The sequence below is a fragment of the Leucoraja erinacea genome, chromosome 5, assembly GCF_028641065.1.
Source record: "Leucoraja erinacea ecotype New England chromosome 5, Leri_hhj_1, whole genome shotgun sequence".
NCBI classification, from domain to species: Eukaryota; Metazoa; Chordata; class Chondrichthyes; order Rajiformes; family Rajidae; genus Leucoraja; species Leucoraja erinaceus.
Genome location: NC_073381.1, coordinates 9,499,440 through 9,521,198, shown reverse-complemented (window position 1 = coordinate 9,521,198; position 21,759 = coordinate 9,499,440). Strand labels below are relative to the sequence as shown.

General features: G+C 45.5%; 2 protein-coding genes across 9 annotated transcripts in view; both read left to right on the top strand.

Annotated features, from left to right (window-relative positions):
• Positions 1-21,759, top strand: part of sdhaf4 (succinate dehydrogenase complex assembly factor 4) — a 139,505-nt gene that overhangs the window by 36,939 nt on the left and 80,807 nt on the right. The window lies entirely within an intron of this gene.
• fam135a (family with sequence similarity 135 member A) overlaps positions 1-21,759 on the top strand; it is a 117,264-nt gene that overhangs the window by 32,994 nt on the left and 62,511 nt on the right. For all 8 annotated transcript variants that reach the window (XM_055635031.1, XM_055635030.1, XM_055635028.1 and 5 more), the window contains 2 exons: positions 9,382-9,461; positions 17,647-17,786. In XM_055635031.1, the coding sequence (XP_055491006.1) occupies positions 9,382-9,461; positions 17,647-17,786 (220 nt within the window). The remainder of the gene's footprint in view (positions 1-9,381; positions 9,462-17,646; positions 17,787-21,759) is intronic.

The following is a 21,759-nucleotide window of genomic DNA, read 5'->3' as shown; positions in this document are numbered from 1 at the left end:
AGGTGACGCGTCGAACTGGAGTGAACGGTTGCCTCTGGTTCTGCTAGCATTCATATAGCAGACCTAGGATGTTCGTCGGAGGAAATGGTTTACAGCACAACTCTGAAGCTGCCCGGCGAATTTGTCGAACCAATTCCCACAGATGGATTGTATGACCCAAACAGATATGTTGATCGATTACGGCGACATACACAGCTACTCAGGCCGACACCGACGCGGCAAACACCTGCAATGATCTACATGCCTGCTGATCTCCAAAGCTGCACACGTTTTGGTCTGACACGACGCCGTCCGCCGATCTCTTCAGCAAGCATACAATGGCCTGTACCAAGTCATCCAACGCCTACCTAAGAGTTTCGCAATCAATCGGAATGGAAAAACGGACACTGTATTCGTCGACCGGTTAAAGCCAGCATATGTCGAGAACCAACCGACAACCTCACTGCTCGGTAGCAGGCGAAGTCACAGGATACGAACACTTCTTGTAAAGACCTCCCACACTGCAGTGCCAAACGAGATCAGGCCGTAAAATCAATCCGCCAGACCGTTATGGGGCAAGACAAAGCCAGGCAGTCACCACCTTGTGTGACTTGGTGGCTAAGTGGGGAGCTGTGGCGACTTCATGCCCTCGTGGTTTTTAAGTACAGCTTGTTCCCGTTGCCTGGTAACGAGCAGCGTCATGTGAGGGTCGAGAGCTGAGAGAGAACTCCAAGAGCAGACGGACTAACAGGCTTATCTGGACACGAGGAGCAATGAGGAGATTTGATTAAACTAACCACAAGGTGTTTGGCAAAGCTTGGTGTCGCTTGTACTTTACTTTCGGACGTGAGATTTAGTGGATCCTACATTTTCTCCTCCATACTTTGCTTTTGCCATCACCCTGATGTAAGACCCATCATTTATTTATTTGCCTGTACTCCACAATCTGATATTTGTAATAGAAAAATCACATGTGGTTAAAATGCACGTTGTCAAATTTTATTAAAGGGTATATTTATACATTTCACCATGCAGAAATTACAGCCCCTCCCCCCCCATTTCAAGGCACCATAATGTTTGGGACATGGCTTCACAAGTGTTTGTAGTTGCTCAGGTGCGTGTTTAATTGCCTCATTAATGTAGGTATGAGAGAGCACCTAGTCTTTCCTCCTGTCTTTCCATAACTATTGGAAACTTTTATTGGTGTTTGTCAACATGAAGACCAAAGTTGTGCCAATGAGTCAAAGAAGCCATTATGAGACTGAGAAACAAGAATACAAATGTAGAGAGATTTTACTTCTGAGTCACGTGAGTGACTACGTGAAGAGCCTGTCAGCCCACATGCGCATCATTACGTCAAACACATGGCGCGCTGACTGACTGGCTGGCGCGCAGCTCCAGCAGTGGTCCTTTTAAAAAGACCCCAGGTAAGTGCGGGAGCTTAGTCTGCAGGTGAAAAACTTTGTTCTATCGTTACAGCATGGAAAAAGTGAGGGTGAAGTCTGGAAGACTGCAGGGACAACCGCTTCAGAGGACCGTGTAAACCGTATAGTCAGCGGTCGGCAGTTAGTTTCACCATCACGGTCGCTGACAGCTCAGGCAACGACTTCGGGCTCGGTGCCCAAGGATAGCACTTTGCATACCCCGCGGGGGAAAGCAAAGTGCAAGTCCAACAGGATTGTAGACTCGGACGTGTCTGGCCGGGAGGATTCGCCTCCCAGAGCGGGAAGGTTGGCTGGGCGCCTTTCCCGAGTGGAGCATCTTATGGAGAAGATGCTCCAACAGAGCACGCTCCGTGGTCCGGAGTCGTACCACAGCGGGGCTCGGGGACCCGCAGCAGCGCCTGTTGCAGGGCTGCATTACGTCTCCCCATCCGAAGATGGGAGTGCGGACGAGTCCGGTGCAGAGGACCGCTCGGTGCGGGACCCACGGGAAGCAGAGGTGCCAAACATGATATCCAAATTTGCGGTGCCGTCGCTTGTTGGAGAGCCGCTGAACGAAGAGCTGGCGGTAAGCATTAATTACCCGGTCTCCCACCAGCTGCAGGAGCAGGTTATGATGGAAACAACCATGCGGTACCACACACCCAGCAACTGTGCGTCCCTGAAGGTACCGGTTGTAAATAGTTCCATATGGAACCATACCTGGTATTAAAACCCAGGAATTGAAGCTGCAGAGGATTCTCCACCTGCTGGGGTCGGGAATGACAGCTTTCGCCAGGTCGGTGGATGGCAGCACATTGTCGGATGGTCAGCGGGACGCAATGGCATTGTTGTGCAATGCACACTTTGAAATCAATTGCTTTCACAAGAATGCCATTCGTCCCGTTCTCAACCACAAGTTTGCGGGGTTGTGTAAAGCCAGCAATGTGCAGCCGCCAAAGTTACTGTTTGAGACCTATCCAGGCAGGTAAAAGACCTCAACGAGGAGGCAAAGGCTGTGGGGCTACTTCGGGCTCCACCAGTGAACAAGCCGTCGTCATCGTTTCGTCGGCACCAACCATATTCTTCACCCAGCACAAGACCGGCTGTGCAACCAATGAGGTCGGGAAGAATTGGACCGAAGTCTTTTTTAGGACAAGGACCGACCCAATCCACAATGAAGATGCGCAGCTATCGACCACAAGCACCCCAAAACACCAAACATCTGGGAAGGAAATAACTGGCAAAAATCCATCTAGCACGGAGGTAGGTGGGTCTGGTTCGCAGTGTAACATACCAGGTGTAGAATTATCGCATGTTGGTGGTAGGTTACGTTTCTTTTTGCATGAGTGGCGTTGGATAACTTCTGATTTGTTCATACTGCACAGTGGTGACGGGTTTAAAATAGAGTTTGCCGGTGCGCTGCTACCCACACAGCATGCTCCAAGCCGTACCTTTGTGCGTTCAAAAAGGGATGATTTGGAAGTTCAGTCTGAAATTGAAACTCTGTGTGAAAAAAGGGTAATTGAGAAAACTAGGCACAAGACGCACCAATTTGTCCAATATTTTCACCAGAGAAAAGAAGGATGGGGGTGGCCACATTATATTGGATTTAACCCAATTAAACACTTTTGTGCAGTACAAACATTTCAAAATGGAAATGCTTTGGGATGTTATGGCCAATTATTCAGTCAGTTCCTGAAATTTCCAAGGGATGGCAATTTATATTGCCTAATGGATTGACCTCTGCTCCTAGGCTGTTCACAAAAATATTAAAACCTGCGCTGGCTCTTTTAAGAGCACACTAGACCAAGTGCAGACCCGTTGGGTCTGCTCCCCCAATGTGTCCTGAACCCAATTTTCCACTGGATCCAATGGGAAGCCGTAAAAGTAAGATTCAATTTAGAAAAAATCCCTGCCTAATGCAGCATTGAAAAGTTCCTCTGTCTTGCAACATAGGCGAAGTGTTCAAGCAAAAGCAGCCGTCAACGAATCAAAAGGCAGGAAGGGATCCGTACTGCAGGCGGACTGATTTGAGTTTTATATATATATAGATAGATGGCTTATCCAGATGACATTCTGATCATCAGCAAAACTATGGAATTAGCTATTTCAGCAGTTTCAGCCACAAAACTTGTGTTTGAAAAGCTGAGGTTCCTGATCCATCCAGTAAAATCCAGGTGGATTCCATCCACTATCATGGATTACTTGGGATTTACTATTAACTCCAATCACCTGGTTGTGACTTTGCCCGAGGGCAAGAGATTGAAGTAAATAGAGTCCTGCAGCAATATGATTGCACAGAAGCTGCCTTCTATTCGACAAGTGGCAAGTTTAATTGGGAAATTGGATGCTACATTTCCAGCATCTAAATATGGACCTCTTCATTATCAACAATTGCAAACAGACAAGGTGCAAGCACTTAAAAAATAATTTGGGCCACTTTGACAGGGCTATGCAATTATCAGTTGGAGCAATTGATGAGCTCCAGTGGTTGAAAGCCAATCTTGACCATTATTCTGGCAATATTTCAATCGAAAGCTCTTCGGTGGTATTACAGACTGATGCAAGTGCTTTGGGGTGGGGAGCTACTGATACCGTTTACAGTGGCAGATGGAATGTGCATGAACTATCTTTTCTACAGGTGCATGGGGTAAACTATTTGGAGTTGCTCGCACCCTTATATGGTCTGAAAGCTTATTGTGCACACAGACATCATCTGCATGTCCACTTACAGATAGATAGCACTACTGCAGTAGCATACATAAATCACATGGGTGGTATCAAGTCAGTATCCTGTGATAAATTGGCTAACCTCATTTGGCACTGGTGCATTATTCGAAACATTTGAGTTTCAGCAATCTACCTACCAGGTAGATTCGACACAGTGGCGGGCACCAGGTCACGTAGATTCAATGACAACACAGAATGGGTGGTGAAGTATTTAACAACATTATTACTAGGTATGGTACACTGGATATGGATTTGTTCGCTTCTAGATTAAACCATCAGTTACCAAAGTATGTTTCGTGGGAACCAGACCCAGGGGCTGTAGCTGTAGACGCATTCTCGCTACACTGGGGAGGAATGTTTTTCTACGCATTCCCCCCATTCTGCCTCGTCACTCACTGTCTGCAAAAGATTCAGCAGGACTCTGCCTCTGGCATTCCCTCTCGTTCTCGGCATGGTGGTATAACCTGTGGAAGGTGCCTAAACACAGGTCATTGTTGACTAACCCCAGTTCTGTTGAAGTACATCCTCTGCATGATCGGCTGAATTTGTTAATTTGCAGGTTTTGAGAAGACCTTTCCTCGGACTGGGACTAGCTGATCGTACGGTGGATGTGTTGACTGTGGCGTGGAGAAGCAGTATGCAGAAACAATATGCATTGCATATCAGGAAGTGGGAATTGTTCTGTGACCAGTCTTACATATTATATGACGGAGTGCACATCACAGATGTTCTGGAGTTTCTCTCAAAATAATAATATGATGAGAAATTAAGCTACAGTGCTCAGAATAGTGCCAGGAGTGTGCTGTCGTCATAATTGCAACCAAGCTCAGAACACCAGTCTGTGGGCTCTCACCCTTTAGTGTGTAAATTCATGAAGGGAGTTTTCAATTCAAACCCTCCTAGGCCCAGATACACAGAAATTTAGGATGTAGGGGTGGTTCTTAATTCACTTTGCTCATGGTCTCCACCTTCTTGGGATCCTGCGGATTGGGTGAACTGTTTTAAATATCTGGGAGTCCACATCTCCGAGGATATGACATGGACGTCACACGCCTCAGCACTCGTGAGTAAGGCAGCGCCTTTAACACCTCAGGCAATTGAGGAAATTCAGAGTGTCTCCGAGGATCCTCCAGTGCTTCTACGCAGCGGCGGTGGAAAGCATCTTGTCCGGGAACATTACCATCTGGTTTGGGAATTGCTCTGCCAAGGACAAGAAGGCTCTGCAGAGAGTAGTGCGTTCGGCTGAACGCACTATGGGAACTTCACTTGCCCCCCTGCAGGAACTATACATCAGGAGGTGCAACTCCAGAGCCAACAATATCATGAGAGACCCCTTCCACCCCTGCAACGGACTGTTCCAGCTGCTACAGTCAGGCAAACGCCTCCGTTGCCATACGGTGAGAACGGAGAGGTTGAGAAGGAGTTTCTTCCCAGAGGCCATTCGGACTGTAAACGCCTATCTCACCAGGGACTAACTGTACTGAACGTTTTTCCTTCCATTATTTATTATGTAAAAGAATATGTGTGTTATGATTGTGTTTATAGTTTGTTTGGTTGTTTGTCTTTTGCACAAAAGTCCGCGAGCATTGCCATTTTCATTTCACTGCACATCTCGTATGTGTATGTGACAAATAAATTTGACTTGATTTGACTTGACTTCTTCCCTGTCTCTACTCCGGCTTACGCACAAGGTGGTCATGCTGATGGCTTTAGTGTCAGCTCAGAGGGTCCAGTCCTTGCAAAAGTTACGTATGGATAGGATGCTTACCTCTGATAGTGGGGTCACCTTTTTTGTTTATGACAACATCAAACAGAGTAGACCAGGGTCCTCGGGACTTAAATTACATTTCATGGCATACCCTGTGGATCCGAGTTGTGTGTAGTTCATTACCTCCGACAATATATTAAAGTCACTAAAGGGTTACCTCCGACAATATATTAAAGTCACTAAAGGGCTTAGAGGTTCGGAGTTGGCATTATTGATCAGCCATAAGAAGCCACACAAAGGGGATTTCTACTCAGTTCATTTCCAGGTGGCTTAAACTAGTTTTATTTCATGCTGGCGTGGATACTAAAATGTTCAAATCTCATTCCACCAGGGCTACTGCAACGTCCGCAGCAAGAAGCATGGACATTCCATTAGACCAGATTCTGTCGGCTGCAGGATGGTCCTCAGCACGTACCTCCTCATAAAATAACATCTTATCTGCTCGAGTTCAAATAAATGTCTCAAATCTTTCGCCAGCGCCAGCGGTTCATTCTGCAGCAAGATAATGATCCAAAACATACAAGTCGAGAGAGTTTATCGTCATTTGTCAGGATGGTCCTGATTACTGAACTGAACTGAACTTTATTTATAGAGCACTTTAAAAACAACCACTGTTGCAACAAAGTGCTGTACATGACTAATCATAAACATAAAACAAGACAATAAAAACATTAAAAGACAGTAAAAACAATAAAAAACAATAATAGAAACACTAAAACAAGAGCAAAGTCTCATGCAGGGGCGAAAGCCAAGGAATAGAAAAGGGCTTTAAGACTAGTTTTGAAAATGGACAGTGAAGGGGCCTGTCTAATGTACAAAGGTAGAGTGTTCCATAATGTCGGAGCAGCAACAGAGAAGGCTCTATCCCCTCTGAGCTTCCGCTTAGACCTCGGTACCTCCAGGAGCAGCTGATCAGCTGACCTGAGGCACCGAGCAGGAGCGTAGGGATGAAGCAGCTCAGAGAGGTAAGGCGGGGCGAGACCATTTAAAGATTTAAAAACAAATAAAATAATCTTAAAATGAACTCTAAAGTACACAGGCAGCCAGTGGAGGGAGGCCAGAATAGGCGTTATGTGCTCCCTCTTACGTGTTCCAGTTAAAAGGCGAGCAGCAGCATTCTGAACCAACTGGAGACGTGCAAGGGAAGATTGGCTAACTCCAAAATAAAGTGCGTTACAGTAATCCAGCCGAGACGTAATGAAGGCATGGATTACTGTTTCAAAATGCTGTCGTTCAAGAATGGGCTTCACCTTTGCCAGCTGCCTTAAATGAAAGAAGCTGGACTTAACTACCGCGCCCATTTGACGATCTAATTTAAAATCACTGTCCATCTTAAAACCCAAGTTTAAAACTATTGGCTTCACATACAGTGCCAAGGGACCCAAGTCAACAGGGGGAAGATCACAGGAGCCATTGGGACCAAACACTATCACTTCTATTTTCTTTTCATTAAAATTTACAAAGTTTAGGGCCATCCAGATTTAATGTCATCAAGACATAACAGAAGTGGTTTGACTGAGAAATTTACTTCAGAAGTTTTATAATAAACCCTTAGTGAAAAGGAGCGTGTTTGCTAATTCAGTTTTAAGTTCAGTTGTATAGTCCCTCTAGGGTAGAGAGGTGACTACCGTTGTATTGTTTGTTTTCTATATTAAATTGTTATTGTTCGAATGCCATGACTGAACAGTTTCCATTCTTCATTTGTCAACTATACTGTGACGCATGGACTCGTTCCACGGCACGGAGTCACAGAGCTTTAAAATCTTCATGTAGTCACTCACGTGATTCCGAAGTAAAATAGTAAGATTAAACGAGAACATACCAGTTTGAAGTTTGATCTTTATTTTATGAGCAGTTACGATGAGGGATTACGTGCCCTCCACTCCCAACCTTTCCTCATAAAGCTAACTGGTATTTCTAGTTTCTTGAATCTTACTATTCTTAGGTCAATCGGTTCCTGTCTGTGACTCCACACTGCTGCTTTGAAGGTTGATGTGCATGCGGGCTGACGGGCTTTTCACGTAATCCCTCATCATAACTCCTCTTAAAATAAAGATCAAACTTCAAACTGGTAAGTTCTCGTTTAATCTTACTATTAGCCAAACCTTAGGCTTACCAAAATCAACTGTTTGGAACATCATTAAGAAGAAAGAGAGCACTGGTGAGCTTACTAATCGCAAAGGGATTGGCAGGCCAAGGAAGACCTTCACAGCTGGTGACAGAAGAATTCTCTATTATAAAGAAAAATTCCCAAACATCTGTCCGACGGATCAGAAACCGTCTTCTGAACAAGTGTGGATTTGTCAATGACCATTGTCCGCAGAAGACTTCATGAACAGAAATACAGAGGCTACACTGCAAGATGCAAACCACTGATTAGCCACAAAAAGGTTGGCCAGGTTATAGTTTGCCAAGAAGTACTTAAGAGCAACCACTGGAAAAAGTTCTTGTAAACAGGTGAGATGAAGATTAACTTATATCAGAGTGATGGCAAGAGCAAAGTATGGAGGAGAGAAGGAACTGCCCAAGATGCAAAGCATACCACCTCATCTGTGAAACACAGTGGTGGGGGTGTTATGGCCTGGCATGTATGGCTGCTGAAAGGACTGGCTCACTTATCTTCATTGATGGTACAATTGCTGATGGTAGTAGCATAATGAATTCTGAAGTGTAAAGACGCATCTTATCTGCTCGAGTTCAAACAAATGTCTCAAATCTTTCGCCGGCGGTTCATTCTGCAGCAAGATAATGATCCAAAACGTACAAGTCGAGAGAGTTTATTGTCATTTGTCAGGTAAATAGATAGAACAATGAAATACTTGCTTGCTGCAGCACAACAGAGTATTGTAAAAAAAATACAGAACAGTTCAGTTCAATATACACATAAATAAGCAGATAAAGTGCAATAGGCTGTTACAGTTCAGAGTCTGTTTATTGGCGAGTTTAATAGCCTGATGGCTGTGGGGAAGTGGCTGTTCCTGAACCTGGATGTAACAGATTTCAGGCTCCTGTACCTTCTGCCCAATGGTAGCGGAGAGATGTATAAACACTGCTGTAATTTCTACATGGTGAAAACAAAATGTGTAAAAATGGCCTTTATTAAAATCTGACAATGTGCACTTTAACCATGTGATTTTTTTATTTTTTTTTCTCTATTACAAATCTCAAATTGTGGAGTACAGAGGCAAATAAATAAATGATGGGTCTTTGTCCCAAACATTATGGGGGCCACTGCGAGTATAGATGTGTATGCTACAAAGTAAGGGGTCTAGTTGGAGTGCTACATTTCAAGAAGAAATTATATTTTTCCCTTTTCTGATTATTAAACTGCATGATACAGATTTTCAAATTGGAAATTATGATTGAGTACCTAATGATATAATCCAATTAAAGTTTATTCACTCATTCTGTAGTTAATTAATTAATACTGATTCCTGTATGTACTCACATTTTTACAGAACATATCATTTACTCCTGCAGGTTTTACCAGATCCGTGCAATAATGAAGCTGCCTCCCAGAGTTCCTCACAAATTGGAGGCAAGTCTACTAAATCCAGCAGGTAGGAAACAGCTATAAATGCTTTCCAAATTGTAAATTATGATTGAAGTGTTCAAAATGGTTTATCCCAAATTACAACAAAGCATGATATGAGCATGACATAGAACGACCTTCGAAGGCCAAAGAAACTCTGAAGTCTTAATAGATAGCTACTCAAAGAGCGTTGCCCAAGACTTTTTATATCATAATACCTATTTGACGCAAGGATTCTATCTTCGTGCTACGTGGTCAGAGACTAACATTTTTAATGATGCCTTGCTACTTTGACACTTAAATAATAAGTACATGGATTTATTTTGAAAGCATATCATATTTTCCATATGTGTCTTTTTACAATACTGCACAGAAAAATGTGACCAAGGGGGTTAAATTTCTAATTCCTTCAAAAATGCTGACAAGTACTTTATTGAGTTCATGACTAGCATAGTATCAACAAAAAATAAGAAAAGATAGCATATTAATGACAAGTTTCCGAAAATGGCATCCGAAGACACACATTCATTTTGTGTAACGGTTGTCGTGTGGTGTCCACCAGTAACCTGGTTGGCACAGTAAGTGCCTGCATTTCTTATTCCTTTCTATGTTTATGAATACCACATGGAATAATAAAGTTCCAAACACCGTTTCCACTTCATTCGCCTGGTCATGTAGTAGAATACTTCATCCATCTGAGTGGACACTGCAACGCGTGTTACACACCATAAACACAAACGTTATGTTGTGGTGGATACTAAAGGGTTTGGTGTCCCAGAAACTAACGTTTCGTTATTGGCTAAAACCAAACATGTTCACCAATGTGATCCCAGTCTACGTTGGGAAAGTTGCTGCATTAACTTTCCCAATATAGACAGGGAAAATCATAGCGTGACAGGTTTAGATGGGGTGCAATTCCTCAAAAGTGTTCTGGAGCGTTTTCTTAAGCAGTATGTAGATGCCCCCACTCGTGAGAGTCCAACACTGGATCTAGTATTGGGAAATTGGGAAGGGTATGTTAATTAAGTGTGTGTGGAAGAGTTTTTTGAAACCAGTGACCACAGTTCGATTAGGTTTAAGATAGTTATGGATAGGGACGGACTGGGTCCACATGTTAAAATGCTCAACTCTGGTAAGGCCAACTTTGAGGGTATGAGGGAAGGTCTCGGACTGGGGCAGGTTATTTGAGGGGAAAGGAACATCGGCCAGTGGGATGTTTTTAAAAATGTACGTTCCCGTTAGAGTGAAGGGCAAAGCAGGCAAACCTAAGGAAGTTTGGCTGACGAGGAAAATTGAGACAGTCAAAAACAGGAAGGATGCATAGGACAGGTATAGGCAGCTGGAATCAAGTGCTTCCTTGGAGGAGTTTCTGGAACTAAGGAGGAAACTAAAAAAGGATATCAGAAGGGGGAAAATGGGTCAGGAGATAGCTCTGATGGGTAGCATTAAGGACAATCCCAAAAGATTTTATAAATACACAAGTGCAGACTAGTTGGGTCTGCTCCCCCAGCGCACCCGTAGCCCCCACGGGAGGCATGGGGGGCAGAGAGGGAGGGGGGTAGAGTTTGAGGGGTGGGGGGGCGTCATCACAGGGGAGGGCTGGATCCCGAACACAATACTCCCTCGCTCCTCGCAGGGCCAAAGTGGGGGGGACGTCAACAAGAAGACAAGACGATTTTTTTCCAACATTGTGATATATGATAAGAGGGAAAAAGGTAACTGTAGAGAGAATGGGACCTCTCAGGAATCAAAGGAGATGTGCAAGGTACGAAATGAGTATTTCTCCTCTGTATTTATCGAGGAGAAAAACAGTAGGATGGAGGAAATTGGAGCAGTCACTGGAAGTGTTTTGAGAGCACTCAGGGTTATTGTCTAAGGCACTGTCGTGTTTGAAGGTAGGCAAATCTCCAGAGCCTGATCAGATATATCCGAGAACATTGTGGGAAACTAGAGTGGAAATTGTGGAGCCCTGATTGAAATTTACGAGTCGTCCTCAAATACAGGAAAGGTGCCGGAAGACTGGAGGGTGGCAAATGTTGTGCCTCTTTTCAAGAAAGCCTGCCAGGAAAATGCTGGGAACTATAGGGGGCGCCGTCCTGTATGGTATGGCTGCCCAGCCTGCAGCTGTCCGTTTTTTTCTCTCTTTTTTTATTTTTAGTTAGTTAAGTTTTTTGTTCTGGAGTTCTAGCCTTTTTTATGTGGGGGGGGGGGAAGGGGGAAACTGTTTTTCTAGGGTCCCTACCTGGTCGGAGAGGCAGCTTTTCTCTGGGCTGCACCGTCGACCCGTCCTCGCGGCCTACCAGTGGGCCTGGAGCGGCATTTCCTGTCGGGGATCGCCCAGAACCTCGGCTTCGACAGCGCTGGAGCGCTATCGCGGAGCGGGCGATGCCCTACCCGGGTCGCCGCGCTGGAACTCCAGTGAGCTGAGACCGCCGATAAAAACATCGCGGAGCTGCGGGTTTGTGGAGCGGCCAGCTGTGGGCCGCGGCGCTGACTTTTCATCGGGAGCCTGGGATCTCTCAGCGAGATCACCAGTTGTGGAGCTCCATCCGGCGCGGCCTTGTTGGCTTCGGAAGCCGCGGCCTCCAGTATGGAAGCGGCCGTTCCAGGTGTCCCAAGCCGCTGAGAGGATTCTCCCGACGCCGGAGCACCATCACCCGGCGAGAACGGCCTGGAACATCGGGCCTCCGTGGAGGCAACTGTGGAGGCCTCAATAGGCCCAACTATGGGTGAACTGGGGATGGGGACTGGACATTGTGCCTTCCCCCATAATGGGGACCATTGTGGGGGGATGGTTTTATGTTTAAATTTCTTTATTACTGTTATGTCTGTATTCTTTCTTTATGTGCTGCATGGCAAGAAGCATTTCACTACACCTAGGTGTATGTGACCAATAAAATAACCTTTGAACCTTTTTTTAGGTGAGCATAACATCTGTAGTTGGTAAGTTACTGGAGAGTATTCTGGGGGATTTGGTTGGGCAAGGGCTGATTCGGGATAGTCAACATGGTTTTGTACGTGGTAGGTCATGTCTCACAAATCAGATTTTTTTTTTTAAACGCGACCAAAAAGGTCGTTGAGGGCAGAGCTGTAGATGTTGTGTACATGGACTTCGGTAAGGCGTTCAACAAGGTTCCGCAAGGTAGGCTGCTCTGGAAGGTTAGATCGCGTGGGATCCAAGGAGAGATAGCGAAATGGATAGCAAATTGGCTCCATGGAAGGAAGCAGAGGGTGATGGTGGAAGATTCCTTCTCAGACGGGACGCCTGTCACTAGTGGTGTGCCTCGGGGTTCGGTGTTGGGCCCATTACCGTGTGTTTTCTCCATCAATGAATTGGATGAGAACATACAGGGCAAGATTAGCAGGTTTGCTGATGATAGAAAAGTTAGTAGTCTTGCAGATAGTGAAGATGGTTGTGAAAGATTGCAGCAGGATCTGGATCGATTGGCCAGGTGGGGAGGAGTTGTTGGAATTTAATATAGAAAAGTGTGAGGTGTTGCATTTTGGGATGTCGAACAAGGGCAAGAGCAACACAGTAAATTATATGCCTCTGGGTAGTGTTGTGGAGCCGAGGGATCCAGGAATACAGGTGCATGATTCCTTGAAGGTCGAGTCGCAGTTACATAAGGTGGTCAAAAAGACTTTTGACACTTTGGCCTTCATCAATCAGAGTATTGAGTTTAGAAGTTGGGAGGTCATGCTGCAGTTGTATATGACTTTGGTGAGACCGCATTTAGAATATTGTGTTCAGTTTTGGGCGGCAATAGAAAAGATATTGTCATGCTTGAAAGGGTTCAGAATGATTTGCAAGGATGTTGCTAGGACTAGAGGGTGTGAGATATACGGAGAGGTTGAGTAGGCTGGATCTCTATTCCATGGAGCGCAGGAGGATGAGGGGAGATCTTATGGAGGTATACAAAATCATGAGAGAAATAGATCGGGTAGATGCACAGTCTTTTGCCCAGAGTAGGGGAATCGAGGACTAGAGGACATAGGTTCAAGGTGATGGGGAAAAGATTTAATAATCCAATGGGTAACTTTTTCACACAAAGGGTGGTGGGTGTATGGAACAAGTTGCCAGAGGAGGTAGTTGAGGCTGGGACTATCCCATCTTTTCAGAAACAGTTAGACGGGTACATGGATAGGACGGGTTTGGAGGGATATAGACCAAGCACGGGCAAGTGGGACTAGTGTAGGTGGGACATTGTTGGTGGGTTGGGCCAAAGGGCTTGTTTCCACACTGTATCACTCTATGAGTCTATGACTATAGCACCAGAGACTCAGGTTTGATCCTGACTATAGGTATTGTCTATATGGAGTTTGTACATCCTCCCTGTGACTGTGTGGGTTTTCTCTGGGTGCTCCTGTTTCCTCCCAGATTCCAAAGACGTGCAGGTTTGTAGGTTAATTGGCTTCTGTAAGTAAATTGTCCCTAGTGTGCAAGATAGAACTATTTTGCAAGATGGAACTATAATCCATTTCCTGGACTTTTGCTCTCACCCTCCTCCTCCCAGGCAGAACTGAAAAAGATTCCTTTCACCCGAATAGCCTCCACATTCAGCATATCACCCATCACCTTTTCCACCAGCTGCAACAGAATCCCAGGTCCAATTGGCTTCAAATCAATGTTAAGTAATCTATTGTGCCTAGTGTGCAAGATAGAACTATTTTGCAGGTTTGGTCAGAGATGGAACTATAATCCATTTCCTGGGACTTTTGCTGACGGTGGGATTGCAGGTAGATGGGGAGGTCAAAAAGGCTTTTGGCCATTGGCTTTCATCAGTCCAGGCAGAAGTACAGGTGCAAACCTTTTATTCCGGTTTCCAGAAACCGAAAAGCTAAAACCGCCATCCACATGTCGTCTGCGCACCAAAGCTCGCGTTTGGCGCCAAACTTGACCCAAAACCCCACGGTCAACCCAGGTCTGTACTACTGTAGCGGCTGCCTCCTCCCTGGAGACCGGGAGACGCTTAAACATCTGTAATCCCTTAAATGTTAGTCATTAGTTTGGATGGCATTTAGTTCAAGGGGGGTGAAGGGGTAAACTTTAATTCTTAGTCCCCCTACCTGGTCGGAGAGGCGGGGAGCGGTCAATGCCTTACCGGGTCGCTGTGCAGTAAGCTCCGCAGCGCTGTGGCCGTTGGGGCTGCGGGCAGCGCCAGTTGTAGCTCCGACCCCAGCAACTCTACCCCTGGCTGCGAGGCGCTCCAAATCCAGCGCGGCCCGCGGCCGGACGCGCCGGCTCCGCAAATGTCGGGAGTCGGCAGCGTCGCAGCGCTGGGAAACCAGCGGGGAGCGGGCAATGCCTTACCGCCTCCAAGCTTTCGCACACAGCAGAAGCGTGCTGAGGAAGTCGCAGCATAGGTTGCCGGACCTCCAACCGGCGCGCCCGTGAATGGAGCCCCCAACTCCGGGCTTTGGACGCTCCGAGTGTGTGTAGAGCAGGAGGGCATCTAGGAGTGCATCCCAGCGCTGCACGCCGCCGACTTTCCCCCCGAGCTGGGACGTGACGGTGGGCAGCGCTGGATTTGGCGCCTCGCAGCCAGGGGTTGCCGGGGTCGGAGGAGCCCCCAGCTCCGCGAGGTTGGGAGTCGGAGCTTGCCGCAACCCGGTAAGGCAGGCTTTTGGCACATTGGCTTTCCCGGAGCTCACCCGGCGTCCACACCAGGTTGGGAGTCGCAACCACATATTAACCACCACCACATATAGAACATTTATGCAATGAGTCTCCCGGTCACCCGGGAGGAGGCAGCAGCTCCAGACTTTTCAAGCCGCCCGCGCTACCTACCTAATCTACGCTAAAAATCTTCCATTCTGAAATCCGAAAATGTCCGAAATCCGACAAGTGTCTGGTCCCAAGGCTTTCGGATAAAAGGTTGTGCACCTGTATAGAAGTTGGGAGGTCATGTTGCAGTTGGAAAGACGTTGGTGAGGCTGCATTTGGAGTATTGTGTTCTGTTCCAGGCACGTTATTGGAAAGATGTTGTCAAGCTGGAATGGGTACAAAGAAGATTTACGAGGATGTTGCCAGGACTAGAGTGGAGAGGTTGAGTCGGCTGGGACTCTCCTTGGCAGGGCCCGATTTAGATGAAGAGAGGCCCTAAGCTATTCCACTTGTGAGGCCCCCTCCATGTTGGTTTTCAGCGATGGCAGCGAGGCAGCGACCGGACAGCCATGGCTGCCAAGTCTTCCACAATTCAAAGCGAGGGAGAAAGTGCCCAGCGCCGACCAGTTGCCGTTGCAGTGCGCCTGCGCAGGGCAGCCGATGATGTGCTGGCCGTGGTTGTGCACATGTGCAGGGGGAGGACGTGCAGGCCGCAGCAATGCGCATGTGCAAGGCGGCCTGCCGTGCCGGCGGATGAGGAGCGAGCGGGGCCCAGCGGCCCGGACAAGGATAGCGGGGGGAGATGGAGAGGGAGAGAGAGATAGTGAGGGGGGGGCCGCCCAGAGTTGAACGGTAGGTGTCCTGCCTTGGACATAGGTTTAAGGTGAAGGGGAAATGATTTCATTGAAATCTGATGTGTAACTTTTTCACACAAAGGGTGGTGGGTGTATGAAACAAGCTATCCGAGGTAGTCGAGGCAGGGACTATTCCAACGTTTAAGAAACGGTTAGACAAGTACATGGATAGGGCAGGTTTGGAAGTATATGGATCAAATGCAGGCAGATGGGACTAGTGTAGCTGGGACATGTTAGCTGGTGTGGGCAAGTTGGGCTGAAGGGCCTCTCTCCACACTGTATCATTCAATGACTACCACTTTGGATCCCATCTTCCTGACATACTGGTTTAAACCCTTCCACGTAGCAGTAGCACATCTCCATGATATTGCCCTCCCCTCCCCCTCTCCTCTTCAGGTGTAGCCAGCCCCTCTTGTACAGGTCACCTCTGCCCCAGAAGAGTTGTCAATGGTCCAAGAATCTGAACCCTCCTTCCTGCACCTTCTCCTCAGCCATGCATTAATTTGCCTTATTCTCCTAGTCCAACACGTACTAGCCTACTACCATTGTTATCACGTCATAGGAGAGATTACAACCCTTGAGGCTTGCTAGTTAATCTTTTGCTTAACTATATATTCCTTCTACACATCATCATGCCCATTTCTTCCAATGTCGTTGGTAAAGAAAATAGCTTTCAAATTTGAAGCAATCGGATACTCTCATGAGTAGAAAGAAATATATATCTTTCATTAAAGAAACAACTACAGCATTACACATTTCTTGTATGTTATATTAAAATATAGTCAACTTAAAATTCCTTTTGAGAACAAAAGTCTCCTTGTGTGGCGCCACCCGGTGGTTAGGCCACTTCTATCCGCTGGGATTGAGCAGCAAGGCTCATGCACATGGGCGGGCTTGATGATCGCAAGCCGTCGGTGCTCATGAGCGAAATGCTCACACTGATGGACGGTGATCAGCCCTGTCCCCTGTATGAACATGCCTTTCTGGAGCAGATGCCGGACCACATCCGCCTGCTCCTCGCGGGTGAGAATTTTAAAGTCCCCCTGTAGCTAGCGAAACGTGCGAATGAGCTGTGGCAGTCCAGGCAGCAGGGCGGCGGTTCGCTTGATCGGGTGTTGGCAGTGTGTTGGAAGGCCCAGCGACCAGGCCGTATATCCACCGGGAGTTTGGCTGCGCCGCCGGTCTCAGGTGAGGCCGGTAAAGGGAAGTGGTGTTACTATCATCAAAGCCGGGGTTCCGCGGCCCGTCAATGCCGCCCGCCCTGCTCGTTTCCAGGAAATGCCGGGGCCAGTCGCCAGTAATCGCTGACGGTCGGCCAGATACACCACCTCTATTCTTGGGACCGTATTCGGGACGACTGTTCCTCGTTGATATGGGGTCGGGAGTTAGTGCTTTGCCCCCATCGGGGGTCGACACTCGTTCCAGAAAGCAGAGGCCCTCGTTCATCGCAGAAAATGGCAGCTCCATACGGACTTATGGGGTTCACACGATCCCGCTCATCTTTGACTCCTGCCATTTTACCTGGCTGTTCACGGTTGCTGACGTCTCCCAGTCGTTGCAGGGCGCCGATTTCCTCCGGCTCAATCCCTATTGATGGATGTGAGGGGGCAGATATATAGAACTTTGGGACCCTCCCCAGTCCCGTGTGAGCTGTTCTTTGTTTAACTCAATAACACGTGTCTCGCTATACTTGAATAATGTCTTGCTGCTTTGTAAAACTTGCTGTTTGATATACTTTTTATTTTATTTTCCAGCTTCTGAACTTGCCTTTCCTGCCACGGTCCAAGATTGTACAGCCTGCAGTAAAACCTTTCAGATTCTTTATAAAAATGAAGAGATTGTTGTTAATGATGTGTTACTCCTCAAAATTAAAATGTTGCTTGATAGCAAAAAGGTAAACAATCAATTTAATTTCAGATGCTACTTAACATTTAAAATCACAATATTGAAAAGCTAGATTGTTTTAATAAATACTAGCAATAATACGAATTATAAGTTTTTAATGTTGTTGTCCAACAATGACATTTTATTATATGAGATTCATATAATGTTTAGTCATGAACTCTATGCAGTATGTTAAGGAAAAACAACATATGGGATATATTATAGAAGATTTGGCCAAAATGGCCATGAAACTATTTGAGAAAAGGAAACAGTATTAATCTTGGGTGAGTATGGAATGTCATTCATGCATCCAACAATAATGGGAACACTGTCAATGATAAATTAATTCCGAACTTGGATAATTAGTTACTTAATCGTAGAAAATAGGTGCAAGAGGAGGCCATTTGGCCCTTTGAGCCAGCACCACCATTCAATATGATCATGGCTGATCATCCAAAATCAGTGCCCCGTTCCTGCTTTTCGATGCTTCCCCCATATCCTTTGATTCCATTAACCCTAAGAGCTAAATCTCTCTCTAGAAAACATCCAGTGAATTGGCCTCCACTGCCTTCTGTGGCAGATAATTCCGCAGATTCAGAGCTCTCTAGGTGAAAAAGGTTTTCCTCATCTTAGTCGTAAATGGCCTACCACTTATTCTTAAAGTGACCCCTGATTCTGGATTCCCCCAACATTGGGAATATGTTTCCTGCATTTAATGCCAATCCCTTAAGAATGCCTGTCCAATCCCTTAAGAATTTTATATGTTTTTATTAGATCCCTCCTCATTCTTCTGAAATCCAGTGAATACAATCCCTGTAGAGCCATTCTTTCATCATATGTCAGTCCCGCCATCCCAGGAATTAACCTGGTGAACCTAAGCTGCACTTTCTGTATAGCAATAATGTCCTTCCTCAAATTAGGAGACCAAAACTGCACACAATACTCCAGGTGTTCTCACTAGGGCCCTGTACAACTACAGTCGGACTTCCTGGCTCCTGATTCAAATCCTCTTGCAATGAAGGCCAACATGCCATTAGCTTTTTTGCACTGCCTGCTTTACCTGCATGCTTACTTTCAGTAACTGTCACTTTTAGACGTGTTAGAACCACCTCCCCGGCCGCTTATAGACCCGGCTTCCAAACCACCCCCCGCTTGCAAGGTGAACCAGCGAGCCCTTCTATACCCACCGCATGGTCCAGTTGACATGGCTGTTGTTGCAACTCACATGCAGCACGAGTTAGAACAGAATAGCCAGGATTCATTCAATTCTATCCTGATTAAATTTGTAGGTAATTTAATGAAGAAAAAGCAACATAGTGGTGCAGCCAGTAGAGTTACTGCCTCACCGCTCCATCAACCCAGATTTAAATGTATGGAGTTTGTGCATTCTCTCTGTAACTGCATAGGTTTCCTCCTGCGAGTTCAAGTTTCTTCCATATCCCAAAGAGTTGTGGGTTGCAGATTAATTAGCCAGTGAAAATTGCCTCTTGAGTGTAGGTGAGTGATAGACTCTGGGAAGAGGGCGGGGTAGTTGGTGGGAATATGGGGAAAATAAAATCAGATCCGTATCGGATTAGTGTAAATGACTGCTTGTGTTTTGGCATAGACTTAGTGGACCAGACAGCCTGTTTCCATGCTCTGATTGTAAGGCAACGAGGATAGTGCTGGAGATATGTGTAGATGGAGAGATGAGGCAAAACTTCTTGCACTTAAGATTTTTAATAAATGAAATGCAATATCTAAAAGAATAATCAAACTTTCGGAAGTTAAATAGATATTTAGTTCAGGATGGAGACAAAGACGGCAGATTTGAGTATTTTGGAGACGAGGGAGAAAGTTGTCATGGGTATGGGCCTCAATTGGACATTTTTCTATGTTAGCACATGCATGACAGACAATGTAATTGAGAAACACACTTTTAGGAAGGAGCGATTGAGAGCATTGGTGCAATGTAGAACGGGAGTTTATCAAACTATAAAACTTGATCTATTATCTTTGGTTGATGTTATCGATGGAAATCATGTTGGTAAGAAAGACACTGGATATGAAGTACAGTGAGTGGTGACACAAGGATTAATACTATAACTTCTTACATGGGGAAAATAAGCAACAGCTGTTAAGTGGAAATACTTCTGGTTCTTTTAATGATGGAAATTCCACGTCTGCTCATCTTCTTCGTGCAAACTACCGTTCCCTCCATAATGTTTGGGACAAAGACCCATAATTTATTTATATGCCTCTGTACTCCACAATTTGAGATTTGTAATAGAAAACAAAATCACATGGTTAAAGTGCACATTGTCAGATTTTAATAAAGACCATTTTTATACATTTTGGTTTCACCCCTCCCCCCCCCCATTTTCAGGGCACCATAATGTTTGGCACATATCACTGTCATGTAAATGAAAGTAGTCATGTTTAGTATTTTGTTGCATATCCTTTGCATGCAATAACTACTTGGTCTGCGATTCATGGACATCACTAGTTGCTGTGTGTCTTCTCTGGTGATGCACTGCCAGGCCTATATTGCAGCCATCTTTAGCTAGTCCCCTTCAATTTTCTCATCAGCATATAAAAGGCATGCTCAATTGTGTTCAGACCGGGTGAGTGACGGCCATTGAGGAATTTACCATTTTTAACTTTGAAAAACCCCTTTGTTGCTTTAGCAGTATGTTTGGGATCATTGTCTTGCTGTAGAATGAACCGCCGGCCAATTAGGCTGTGGGCCGAGCATCGAAAATGTGTCCAGAATTTAACTTTTTTGACCCATGTCTGGGAACTACTAGAAATTTGGCACAGATTTAGATAAAATATAATATAATTGAGAAGGAAGTCTCAACTCGTCAGTGCCAAAAGTTGCATATTCATTAATTAAGCTAATTAGAAAATGAGATTAAAAAAGTGCCATCTAGTGTTCAATGCTCATATTACTCCATGGGATCCTCATTCTGTGCTACTGTCTATTTAAACCACATATTAGTGTATGTGTGTGTGTGTGTGTGTATATATACGCACACATATATACACACACACACACATATATATTTATTCCTTTGAAACCTTGCTATTGTTTTGATGTAATTAAGAGGCAGCCATGATCCCAAAGTGTTCGCTGCCTAGCTACCACGAAACAAAGCGCATAATTGATCAATTAACGTCCGATGCAATGTCAAACGTGCATTGATTGGACAATTACAACTCGGAGAATTGGAGGTTTTTCTCATTTTAAAAATATGTGCAGGTTTTGTTCTTGACGTGTTTCAGGTATGATTTCTATAATATTTTTACACAATGTTAAAAATCAAGGTAATTACGTGATTGGGGTCACGAACTGAAATGAAAAAGCACCTCGGCCCACAGCCTAAATGATTTTTTGAGGCGTTTGTTTTAACGAGCAGATAGGATGTTACTATAAACTTATTCATTTATTATGCTACTACCATCAGCAGTTGTATCATCAATGAAGATAAGTGAGCCAATACTTTCAGCAGCCATACATGCCCAGGCCATAACACCCCCACCACCGCGTTTCACAGATGAGGTGGTATGCATTCGATTTTGGGCAGTTCCTTCTCTCCTCCATACTTTGCTCTTGCCATCCCTGATATGTCAATCTTCATCTCATCTGTCTACAAGACTATTTTATAGAACTGTGGTTGCTCTTTTAAGTACTTCTTGGCAAACTGTAACCTAGCCATCCTATTTTTGCACCTAACCAGTGGTTTGCATCTTGCAGTGTAGGCTCTGTATTTCTGTTCATGAAGTCTTCTGCGGACAGTGGTCACTGACAAATCCACACCTGACTCCTGAAGAGTGATTCTGATCTGTCTGACAGGCGTTTGGGGATTTTTCTTTATTGTGGAGAGAATTCTTCTGTCATCAGCTGTGGAGGTCTTCCTTGGCCTGCCAGTCCCTTTGCGATTAGTAAGCTCACCAGCGCTCTCTTTCTCCTTAATGGTGTTCCAAACAGTTGATTTGGGTAA